Here is a 13,250-nt window from a genome sequence, read left to right on the forward strand (position 1 = left end):
TGATGGAATTTGTGTCATTCCTCCACCCCAAATTAATATGTTGCAACCTAACACCCAATTTAATGGTATTTGGAGATGGGGCCTTTGGGAGGTGATTGGGTCATGAGGGTGGAACCCTCATGAATGAGATTAGTGCCCTATGAGAACAGGCCATCATGTGAGGACACAAGGAAAAGACAATAGTCAGGCATCTGGAAGAGAAGCCTCAGCAGAGCGACCATGCTGGTACCTGGATCTCAGACTTCCAGCCTCCAGAACGATGAGGAATAGATTTCATTGTTTATAAGCACACAGTCGATGGTACTCTGTTATAGCAGCCGGAAAAGGCTAACACATGCCCTGTCCCATGATTTGTTTCTAATATATTTGGAGGCAAATGTTTAAATCTGGGACTCAACAAGCAACTTGGAATTCTGAGAAGATCTCTGAATCAACAGAAAGCTTCCTGGAGAATCATTTGGAGGCTAACATAACACACAATTGTTGCTGTATTCCTAACAATTTTCTCCTTCTAGATCCCCCTATTGTCTTTGTTTTAATTTTCTAATTTTAGATAGGTTTTATCACTATACAGTATCGCAAACCTCTTTTTAAGAAAACGCATTACACATGAAAATACTTCAGTACTTAGGTATGTGCCCTGTGAGACTTAGTGGGGGAAAGAGCAAACACAGGATTCTTCTTCCCAAATAATACAAGGTGTGAACACACTAAAATAAAAACAATGTAAATGGCATGCTTACAACTACGGGGACCAACCCAGTTTGCTCAGCACTTTCCCAGTCTCAGAACTGAACGTTCTGCTTCCCAGGAACTCCTTTAGTTTTGGGTAAATTGGGATAGTCGGTCTCCCTGCTTACAGTGTATCTGGCCCTGTGCTTAACATGTCACATGCATACACTGGTGCAATTGTCACCGTTTCATAGATGGTAAATCTGCAGTTTTTATAGATGGAGACTGAAGGTGAGTGATATTCCCTAACTTTGTCAAAAATACCAGAGCTAGATAGGAGCCAGGATTCTGACTGCAGAACCCAAACGCTTGACTATACCACAGCAAAATAATCATGGAAGTAGTGACAAGACAATATGGAGTTAACCTCCAAGTAACCAATATGAGATTCAGGAACATGACAGAGCCCAATGGCCTGGAGAGCAGGAAGCTTCCAGGAGCAGTGAGGACTCATTCAGATGCTGGAAGTGCCGGCAGTCAACCGTTCTCCTGCTGGCGGGGCAGACGGGAGTGAGAGGGGGGTAAGGACATGCTCAGGCTTCGGGAGATGCACACTCAGGCTGGCCATGCCCACCGAGGCTACTCTGTTTGTCGTTGGCCTTTTTCTGTGGTAAACTTTGGAATGTCAACCCCATAAGAAGTTTATGTCTGTGCCAGAGGTGTGCCACACCACCTCTGGAAGAAATTATAGTGAGAATGATTCATTTATTTTTGGAAAAGCAAGCTCAGATCCCAAAGAGCATAATCACTTCTGGAGCAATGGCTTTTACATTTATTTTTAGTATCATTTTAGCATCTGATAAGTCTCTGATGTGTGTGTTTAATCTTTGTTTCTTTTTCCCATTGCCAATGCTATCCTATTTTTCCCAGAGCAATTGTCATTCAGTCACCTTATACTGCATGAACAGTTTCAAGTCTGTGTTCAACTCTGGCTCCTAAATATGACTCCAACCACTTTCCTACTGAGCAAGAAAGACACCCATAATGATGTCTCCTAACAATTTTCAAAATCATTTTGTAGAACACAGCTGAAAAAGTTACACCCCCAAGTCAGCATCAGAATAGTGACAAGATCTTTTCCCACAGACATGCTAAGAATTTAGCAATACAATGAAATCCAAGAAATTATTTAAACATTTTTCCCTAAACTTAAGCAGTCATGTTTATAATGTTGCTTTAATCAAATATAAATTGAATATTTAAAGATTTCTAATTACCCACTGACTGCAAAACAAAACATACAATTATGTACTCTTTAAAACTATGCATGCATATATATAAATACATAGATATATATACATAAATTACATATATATGTGCATATATATATATATGTATGTATATATAACTTTTGACCATTCATTTATATATTTGGCTTAATTGTCTCAAGTAAGAACTTCTAAAATGCTGTTTTGGAATTCTGGGGTTCCTAATTATTGAAAAAACACAAAATTCATTATATTTTAATTTATTGTCCAGAAAAGTAGTATATTCTGATTTCAAAGCTAACTGGTTTGTGAATGTTCTCTGATTTGAATAGATCTATAGTTTTAAGAATATCTGTTATTTTGCCTCAGAATAATCTAGCCAATTTATACCTACATCTAGATCTGAATTTCAACTTGTCCATTTTTTCTCTGATTTGTTTATAATTTTTAGCTACTTAAGCCAAGGATAAACTCTCTGACCTGTCATTGTAAACCAAACCACAAATATAAGTGGGATTGTCATTAAGGGAAAAAGAAATAATTTCTGCCCCAAATTACACAGTCTTTAATAATATTTTCATGGCACAAAATCCATAGGGTATATATCTGAGTCTACACAACACACACACCACACACACGCACGTTCACACAAACACACACACCCTACCCCCCTTCTCCCCCCCAAAAAAAATTAAAAAAGGAGGAATGTACAGTATGAATACATTTGTAGTTTCCTGACAAGCACTATATAATGTGGGGCAGTAGTTTGAGAAGATGAAAGCAATAAAGAATTAAGAATAGCAGGTGGACAGGAACACTGTTTCCGTTTAGGTAAACCATATCATCAAGTCTAACTTTTGGAAACAAATTATGCCATGACTAAAAAGTCAGCTCAAAGCAAATCCCCCTTTTCCTTGGTGAGTAAAACTGCAAATATTGTATGAATCAATCTCACACAATAAGAGAAATGCTCATAAACCATTGCACAGGGTATTCTGTAAATACTTATTGAATAAATATATATAATGTATTTTTAAAGACGTAAAGCTGGACTACATATTTGTGCTATTTTCTCTTGTGCTAATCAATTCAACTCTTCGGGAATATCATCAATCCACAAGGAGTTCCAGAATATAGTTTTACATTAGACACCCGTAGTGACCAGCCACACAAATATCACATATAGATATATCCAAGTGTTGTTTACATTTCTGAACAAGAAGGTATAGTTTTTTCAACCAATACACATATACGAAATTGACTCAGTGTGTCCCTGGCATGATTTGAAAATAGAGAAATGCAGGGAAGTGAATGTAAAGAACTACCTGGGTCTCACAGAACCCAAGCTCTAAGTTCAAGGTAAGTGGCTGGGTGAGTGGCTGGAGTCACAATCAGGTAGCGTAGGGAGGGGAGAAACAGGTCATTGTGATCAAAGGCACACTATTGCAAAGACGTTTAGACAGGACATAGGTAAGATCCTAGATCCTAAGAGACAGACTTGTAAACAACAATTTCAGTACACATGGATCAGGAATATGGTAAAAGATAAAGACCAAGAACCAGAAAGAAAAGTGTGGCATGGGCAGATCAGCAATATCTTAAGGAAAAGATTGGGCAATCAGGAGCAGGGGATCTGGCCACAAGAGAAGCATCATGACAACAAGCCTGGGCAACAGGAGATAGTAAACAAACAAAAACGCAGAAACTCAGTACATCAGCCAGCAGTGTCAGTCCATGAAAATGTTAAGTACTTCCTGTTCAAGTCAGGATCCAGTTCCCATGATCTACTAGCCTGGAGCTGGGGGCAGAGGATGTGGGCACCTGGATGAAACAGGAAGTTGAGGAAAGTGCATAAATTCATGTCTACAGAAAAAATGATATGACAATCCTGTTTTATATATAAGGCAGATACATAAATATGCATGTGTACTATCCAACCCGGACATCAATTTTGAGCCATAAAAAATAAAAACTACTACTTCCAATTCTACTGTGATTGTTCAACAATATATAAATAAAAAAAAAAGAATGCCTATTCTCTCCTTTACATGTGTGCCACTTTACAATTTACAAAACTCTTTCAAAGTTTTCTCACTTGGTGCATAAGCCATAGCCACATTTATATCTTTCCTAGTGATCAAACCTCCCTTTTTTCCCAATCAACTCAGTTTCACAGGAAATACACTCTTAATGTGTTATTGTTTGCTACTTTAAGTGTCAGATGTTTCTCCTCCAACACATATGGAAGGAACACCTTGATTTAATTTTTGCAAATCAATGAAAGACACGTGGGCATCTTGCAACAGGTGCTATTCATTATTTAATTCCTTTCCCCAACTTCACACTCAGAAAAGGAAACTTATCAAGTTTCTTTCACTCCACGTCTGCTGATACTAAGAACATGAGTGTCTCTAAGCACTTCAAGTTCAGTCAGAATATCGGGCAAAAGATGGCGACTTTATGAATTCTATTCATGTTAAAAGAGATTTCGAAACACTGCTGCCTGTGCAAACATCATTTTCAAAATATATTAATAGTTTATTATTGTGCCTGAATCTAACATTTCTGTTCTCAATTCAATGGCAAATTTAACTTTTAATGACACTTGTTGTCCTTAGGAACTCAAGGCACATCCTAGTGGTCTTTGCTGAGTCTAGGAACGGGATGATTTGTTTTTGCATGTTGTCTCCTCTCATTTACTCACTGAGCCCTCCGGGTCCTGTGCTAGGCACTGGAAGGGAAGCTATCTGACACATGCAACCGGTCTCCACACAGCTCATGATCTAACCAACTGGAATGCACCAAGATAAAGGCCATGAAAAAGGTATGACTTTCAGAATTCTGAAGTACACTTCTGCTCTACTGAGTGCCTATTGAGGACAGATGTCATAACTGAAATACACAGAATACTAAGATGAGGAGTACTTATACGAAAACAAAAGTGTTAATGTAGGAATGATTTACTGCTTTCTTGGTATGAGAGGTCATTAGCAGACTCAGGCTTTGTAATAAACATAGACTACAATGTTACATTCCAGTGACAGAAACACATAAAATACCTGAAGCAAAATTGAATACAATTTCAAACTGAAAAGAGTAAACAAGGGATGGGATTGCAAACATAAAAACACTAGCAATGCAGAGCAGTGTAAATTAAGGAAAACTGAGGAAGTACAAAGTGATACCAGAAGGCAAATACATGTTGCAGGCAAATGAACCAAAGACAAACATGAAGATCAAAAAAGCCTTGCAGTGAAAGAAGCAGAAACCATCAGGATTATTGCCTCTTAAGGAACTGTGTCAAATGAAAGTACGTAAGCTAACCTAATTGAATGCCAAAAGGCAATAAGGATGATTTCCAATAATACTATTCAAGAATCAAGCCAAAATTCGAAGTTTAAATAGAAGTCCCCTTTATTGCATCAAAGTAACAGTAGAGATGCAAAATGAAAACCCTTTTGTAACTTAATATCTTGGAAAGCAGACTGAAATGTAAAGGAAGCCCAAAATAATCACAGAAGAAAATGAAAATACTCAGCAATCAAAGCAAGATGGGGAAGTATCATGAGAAACACATAACTAAAACAATGTTAAAAACATAAGGCAGAAGCCTTCCGTGTTAATGCTCATGAACACCAAATGGGAATGATAAAAACATCGGACTTTTGCCTCAAGAAAATGAGCTGATCATCTAACCCTTTGTGCTAACAATCAGAATTTTCTCTAACTCAGAAAAGGAGCCTAAAACCATGACTCCCACAATAGCTGGGCCACAAAGTAAAACAGATCTGCCTCAGGACAAAGGCACGTTCTCATACACAGAAGTTACAGAAAGAAAAGAAAAGTTCGTTTGAATTTATGGCACTCAGACTAGGAAATGTAAAATATCTCAGAAAGCTTCTTGCTCTATATTCTTCGTGGTACAGATGTGGAATCTGAGGCTAAGAGGTTATAAATGACCTCCCGCGAGCACAGACCATGTAGTGAGAGCGAAGGTGAAGCCCAATGTCTCATCCTCCTGTACGGCCTGTGTCCAGTGTAGTTCAGCACCGCCATACGCCACCCCAACAACAGGGACACAGCACGTTTTACCACTAAAAATTCTAATCTAAATGTAAAGAAACTAAGATAATCTGGATGAGCAAATGGCATTTCTTAATACCAAAAACATTTTCTTTTTCATCTTACCACTAACATGTACTTCTCTAAATTTCTTTTCAATTTCTAGAATAGTATTTAAACGAATGCGTATGATGGACTGTTACTGCGTTAGGCACTAAAGGTTTGCATCAAGCAGCTGTCATGACCATAACCGCTTCGTACTTCTACAGAGTCAATCAGCACTTCCTCACCAGGGTCCAACAGAGGGCACATTTCAAAGGGGACCCTAATGTCAAAGCAACTGAAGTCATGGATATGACTCTTTTCTTTCCCCACCAGAAAAAAAAAATACCCTGGGAATGTTTTCACTTTAGGTTTTTTCCAGCTATTCTTTCAGCTTATTTAAACATATCAAAACATCATCAAAACAAAAATAAAAGAATTTTCTTGAAAGCTTTACATAATAGAATTTTATTTTTAAAAAATCATAGTTAGGTTTATATATGTAATTTTAATATTTAAACTATTAATTTATTGTATATCTAAAATATATCTCAATTTAAAAGAAGAATGAACAGCCAGCTGGTGTGACTCAATGGTTGACCTATGAACCAGGAGGTCACAGTTCAATTCCCAGTCAAGGCACATGCCCAGGTTGCAAGCTCAATCCCCACTGTTGGGTGTGTGGGAGGCAGCCAATCAATGATTCTCTCTCATTGATGTTTTTATCTCTCTCTCCTTCTCCCTTCCTCTCTGAAATCAATAAAAATATTTTAAGAAAAGAATAATCATAAAATAATCTACTTTGGCCATTTCATTCATTCACCAAATATTTGCTGAATATTTGGTTCTTTGCTTATTCAAAGAACTGGAAATAGATCAGCTAACATCCCTGGTCCTGTAGGGCTTCATTCTAGTAAGAAAGAGATAGGTGGTGTCAAGGGCTAATGAAAAAAAAAAAAGCAAAGTAAAGGGACAGACAGGGCAAGAAGAGGTGCTATTTTATCTCTGGTAGAGAGGATCTCTCTGATAAAGCGACATCTGAACAGAATGTGAAAAAAATAGGGCGAAGCAAGCTTTAAATAATGCACTAGGTCGAATTAATTTAATTGATATCTTCAGAGCATTTCACCCCAAAGCAGCAGCGCATACATTCTTTTCAAGTGCACATGGTACATTTTCTAGGATAGGCCACATGTTAGGACCCAAAACAAGTCTCAGTAAATCTAAGAAGATTGAAATCATATCAAGCATCTTCTCTGACCATAATAGTATAAAAGTAGAAGTCAATCACAAGAAAAAACTGAAAAACACACAAAGACATGGAGACTACATAACATGTTACTAAACAATGAATGGGTTAACAATTAGATAAAGGGGGAAAAAATCAAAGGATTGTAAGAAAATATTATAAACAGCTATATGCTAATGATTAGACAAATAGGAGGACATCTATAAATTTCTAGAAACATACAATCTTCCAAAACTGAATCAGGAAGAATCAGAAAAATCTCAATAGACTGATTATATCTAGTGAAATGGAAGCAATACTCAAAAGACTCCCAGCAAACAAAAGTCCTGACTGGATGGCCTCACAGGTGAATTTTACCAAACATTCCAAGATCTTAACACCTACCTTTCTCAAACTATTTCCAAAAATTCAAGAGGAGGGAAGACTCCCAAGCTCATTTTATGAGGCCAGCATTATCCTAATTCCAAAACTAGATAAGGAACTGTAAGGAAAGAAAATTATAGGCCAATATCCCTGATGAACCTAGTGCTAACATCCTCAACAATATATTAGCAAACCAAATCCAGTAATATGTTAAAAAGATCAAACACCATGACCAGGTGAATTTATTCCAAGGATGCAAGGTTGGCACACTATCCAAAAATCAATAAACATGATACACCACATAAATAAAATAAGGGATAAAAATCATATGATCATATCTGTTGATGCATAAAAAGAACTTGATAAAATCCATTTATGACAGAAACTCTCAGCAAAGAGGGAATAGAGGAAACATACCTCAATATAATAAAGGCCATATATAAATCCATAACCAACATCATACTCAGTGGAGAAAACTAAAAGTATTTCCCTTACTATCAGGAACAAGGCAGGGATGTATGCTTTCAACACTCTTATGCAACATAGTACTGGAGGTCCTAGCCATAGCAATCAGACAAAAAGAAGAAATAAAAGGAATCCAAACTGGAAAGGGAGAAGTAAAACTATCATTATTTGCAGATCACATGATACTATATAGAGAGAACCCTAAAGACTCCACCAAAAAAAACACAACTGATAAATGAATTCAATAAAGTAAGATACAAAATAAATATCCAGAAGTCAGTTGCATTTCTATACATCAATAATGAACTATCCAAAAGGGAAACTCAGAAAACAATCCCATTTACAATTGCATAAAAAAATACCTTGAAATAAATTTAACCAAAAACGTAAAAAAACCTATACTCAGAAAATTACAAAACACTGAAGAAAAAAATTGAAGAAGGTATAAATAAGTGGAAGCATATACCATGTCCATGGATAGGAAGAATTAACATCATTAAAATTTCCATACTTCCCAAAGAAATCTATAGATTCAATGTAATTGCTATCAACATACCAATGGCTTCTTTAAAAAAACTAGAATAAATATTCCAAAAATTTATATGGAACCACAAAGGACTCTGAATAGCCACAGCACATTCAAATGAAAAAGAATAGAAAGCCCATGCCTTTATGGTCAATGAATATTTGTCAAAGGAGGCAAGAACATATGATGGGGTAAGTCTTATAATAAATGTTGTTGGGGAAATTAGATACATGCAAAAAAAGAAAAAAAAAAAGAAAAGAAACTGGACTGCCTTGCTACTTGCTACACCACACCAAGAATAAACTCAAAATGGATTAAAGATTTAAATGTTAGACTCAACACCATAAAATTCTTAGAACAAAATACAGGCAGTAAAATCTCAGACATTTCTCATAGCAATATTTTGTATGTCACATCTCCTTGGGCAAGGAAAACAAAAGAAAAAGCCCATGCCTTTATGGTCAATGAATATTTGTCAAAGGAGGCAAGAACATATGATGGGGTAAGTCTTATAATAAATGTTGTTGGGGAAATTAGATACATGCAAAAAAAGAAAAAAAAAAAGAAAAGAAACTGGACTGCCTTGCTACTTGCTACACCACACCAAGAATAAACTCAAAATGGATTAAAGATTTAAATGTTAGACTCAACACCATAAAATTCTTAGAACAAAATACAGGCAGTAAAATCTCAGACATTTCTCATAGCAATATTTTGTATGTCACATCTCCTTGGGCAAGGAAAACAAAAGAAAAATAAACAAATGGGACTATATCAAACTCAAAAGTTTTTGCACAGCAAAGGAAACCATCACCAAAATGAAAAGACAGCCCACTGAATGGGAGAACATATTTTCCAATGATATATATAATAATTTAATATTCAAATTTATAAGGAACTTATAAAACTCAACACCAAAAAAAACAAACAATCCAATTAAAAAATGGACAAAGGACCTGACTAGATACTTCTCAAAAGAGAACATACAGATGGCCAATAGACATATAAAAAGATGATCAATGTCGCTAATCATCAGAGAGATGCAAATTAAAACCACAATGAGGTGTCATCTGATACCTGCCAGAATGACTATCATCAATAAATCAACAAACAAGTGTTGGTGAGGATATGGAGAAAAGAGAACCCTTGTGCACTGTTGATGGGAATGAATATTGGTGCAGACTGGAAAGCAGTATGGAGTTGCCTCAAAAAATTAAAAATGGAATTGCCTTATACCCAGCAATTCCACTTCTTGGAATTTATTCAAAATAACTCAAAACACTAATTCAAAAGAATATATGCTGGGTTCACTGCTATGTTATTTACAATAGCCATCATTTGAAAGCAGGCCAAGTGCCTATCAGTAGATGAGTGGATAAAAAACAAAAGTGGTACATTTACACAATGGAATATTACTCAGCGAGAGAGAGAGAGAGAGAGAGAGAGAGAGAAATCTTACCTTTTGCGACAGCATGGATGGACCTGGAGAGCATTAGGCCAAGTAAATAAACCAGCCAGAGAAAGACAAATACCAATGATTTCACTTAAAGTTGGAATCTAGTGAACAAAATAAACTGCCAAACAATATAGAAACATTATGGTCATTACCAGAGGGAAATGGGGGTGGGGGAGGCAGGAGAGGGTAAAGGAGGGGATAAATGTTGATGAAAAGAAACATGACTTGGGTGGTGAACACAAAATACAATATACAGATGATGTATTATAAAATTGTACACCTGAAATAATCTATCTACTTTTATTAACCAATGTCACCCCAATAAATTCAATTGAAAAACAACAACTCTAGAATCTAAAGAACAGAAAGGACATGGGAGTCTAAGTCTACAATAAAAAAAGTAATTCAGGCCCATGATTTGCTTAATCCCAGGATACGAACACAGGAGAGCACCTGCAGAGTGAGAAATAGGCCATTTAAGGAAACAAACAAATAACAGTATGATGGGTAATTAAAACATTTTGAAAATGCTACTGATGGATGCACAATATTATACATATAATCAATGCTGCTAAATTATATACTTAAAATAGCTAAAATGGCATGGTCCATGTTATATATATATTTTATCACAACAAAATAATTTTAAAGGAAGTATGATATACAATATGACACAAAAATACCATATCTTTTTAAAAAAATATGATTTGTTGAGAGTAGAAAGTAAATGTTCTCACCAAAACAAAAACACAAATAAATAAATCTTTAATAACAGCTTTATCAGCAGTATTAGTTTAACACCCAAAACAATTTCAACTAAGAGTTTTAGACCTAATCCACCAGTTTGAATGTAAAAAAACAGGAAAAGGTAAAGGAACAGGTAGAGGAACAATCAACAGTATTATTCTTAAAAAAAAACAAACACCCTCATATCCCAAATGTCATACCCAACTTCTTTTTGGCAAGACCTAGCAACCACTTAGTCACTCCAATGTGGTTTTTTCAATGAGAATGGTTTTTCTCAATGGAAACATGATATAAATCTTGCAGAACTCAAGTTTCCACTCCGGCTGTGTATATCCATCACATGAAACCCTTTTGTCATCAAAGATTCATTTGCAGTGAAAATAGTAAAGGAAGAAGGGAAAAACAAACATGCAAAAATGCAAATTAGTAGTTTAAAGAAAAACAGGGCTCAACTTTCTAAACATAATTTAAAACTTTCAAATACACCCAGGCTAAATGCTTATGCAGAGGTGAAGAATGTTAAAAGCACACTGTGACACATTTTTTAAGATGAATTAATTTTTTTTGAGAATGGTTAATGCTTGATACCTCCTTCATCAGACGGTCTTGTCACCTCACTGCTGCATGAAAAGCTAGGGTAAATCTCGGATATTTCTGACTTGTCATCTCCAAGAACTGTACCAAAAGTACTGCTCGAATGAGATCGAGACCGCTGTCTCCTATATTGACTTGCCTTTTCTATATTGGAGGGAAAATATTCATACTTGTGATTAAGTGAATTGAAAAACAAAAGAAACAAAAAATTACTTAAAAGTTTAAGAAGAAAAGCAATCTCTTATTCAATAGTAATCCAAAAGCTCAGTATTACAGATTCTAATCACCTACTCCCAAACTTTAACATACATTGTATCAACTATATTAATGACTTAATGACCATTTACACTAATTTTTTAATCCACATTTTAAAAGAGATATAAGAGTTGGGAAATTGAAAAGAACCAATAAAACATTAGTAAATTGATAAATTTCTATCAAACCTAATAACTGATTACAAATAATTGTTTTTGTGTCACCAAGCACACAATATTTGTTGCCTTCTCTATACTTTAAGAAATTTAAATGCCTATTTGGATGCTTATATGGATAAAATTGACTATTAAAATTCCTATTTTGCCTTGAGTTTTCAATTTTATCAATGTCAGCAATTAAATCTAAAGTAAAAATCAGAGGGCAGGGCAAGACCTAAGTGATATGATGTCTATTTTTATTGTTTAAAATAATTGCATAACTGTCAAAGCTTTGCTTTGCTAAAAACAGTCTAAAAGTCTAAAATAGCAAACAATGCTATCACTATATTCAAATAACCAAACCATTTGGGTTTTTGTTTTTAATTATAAATATGCAGTCTAAGTTATAAGTCAAATAAACTTCCTATGGAAACTACAAACTTTACATTATATAAAAACTCAGAAGTAAAATTTAGGGATACATGAAGGTTTATTTTAAGACATTTATGATGCTATATAGGTAACCTCCCCACTGTTTAACATAATTAGAGGCTCAATGCATGAAATTTGTGCAAGAGGCTTGGCCCTCGCAGCCTTGGCTTTGTCCAGAAGGTCATCTGGAAGGACATCCAGAAGGTTGTTCGGCTGCCTGGTCTAATTAGCATATTAGGCTTTTATATATACATACTAGAGGCCCAGTGCACAAAAATTTGTGCACTCGGAGGGGAGAGGGAGGTCCCTCAGCCCGGCCTGTGCCCTCTCGCAGTCTGGGACTCCTCAGGGGATGACCACTTGCTGGCTTAGGCCCGCTCCCTGGGTAAGGAGGTAAATAAATCCCAGAATAAAAAACAAAAAAACAAGAAAACTGAAAAAAAGGAGAGGCTGGGAGCTACAGTTGCCTGCCAGACTGAAAACAGCCCTCAGCCTCTCATTCTGACTGGCCAGGCACACCAGTGGGGACCCCCACCCTGAAGGAGGTGTGACCTGATGGCAATCAGACATGCCTCTGGCAGCCCAGCAGCCCTCAGGGGATGTCCACTTGCCAGCGGGGAGCAGGCCTAAACTGCAATCGGACATCCTTAGCGCTGCTGAGGAGGTGGGAGAGGCTCCCACCACCACCGCTGTAGTGGCAGCCATCAGCCTGGCTTGTGGCTAAGCAGAGCTCCTCCATGTGGAAACGCACTGACCACCAGGGGGCAGCTCCTGCATTGAGCGTCTGCCCCTGGTGGGCAGTGTGTGTCATAGTGACCAGTCATTCCCAGTCCTTCTGCTGTTAGGGTCAGTTTACATATTACCCTTTTACTATATAGGATAGAGGCCTGGTGCCTGGGTGGGGGCTGGCTGGTTTGCCCTGAAGGATGTCCCGGATCAGGGTGCGGGTCCCACTGGGGTG

General features: G+C 36.6%; 1 protein-coding gene across 2 annotated transcripts in view; it reads right to left on the reverse strand.

Moving 5' to 3' along the window:
- The window catches only part of NEBL (nebulette), a 370,552-nt gene that overhangs the window by 13,956 nt on the left and 343,346 nt on the right, over positions 1-13,250 (reverse strand). The window contains exon 25 of one of the 2 annotated variants that reach the window (XM_015561463.1): positions 11,439-11,588. The exons of the other annotated variant lie outside the window; for it this stretch is intronic. Coding sequence (XP_015416949.1) covers positions 11,439-11,588 — 150 coding nt within the window. The remainder of the gene's footprint in view (positions 1-11,438; positions 11,589-13,250) is intronic. 2 annotated transcript variants of the gene reach the window in all.

Source organism: Myotis davidii, unplaced genomic scaffold, assembly GCF_000327345.1.
Source record: "Myotis davidii unplaced genomic scaffold, ASM32734v1 scaffold376, whole genome shotgun sequence".
Taxonomy (NCBI): domain Eukaryota; kingdom Metazoa; phylum Chordata; class Mammalia; order Chiroptera; family Vespertilionidae; genus Myotis; species Myotis davidii.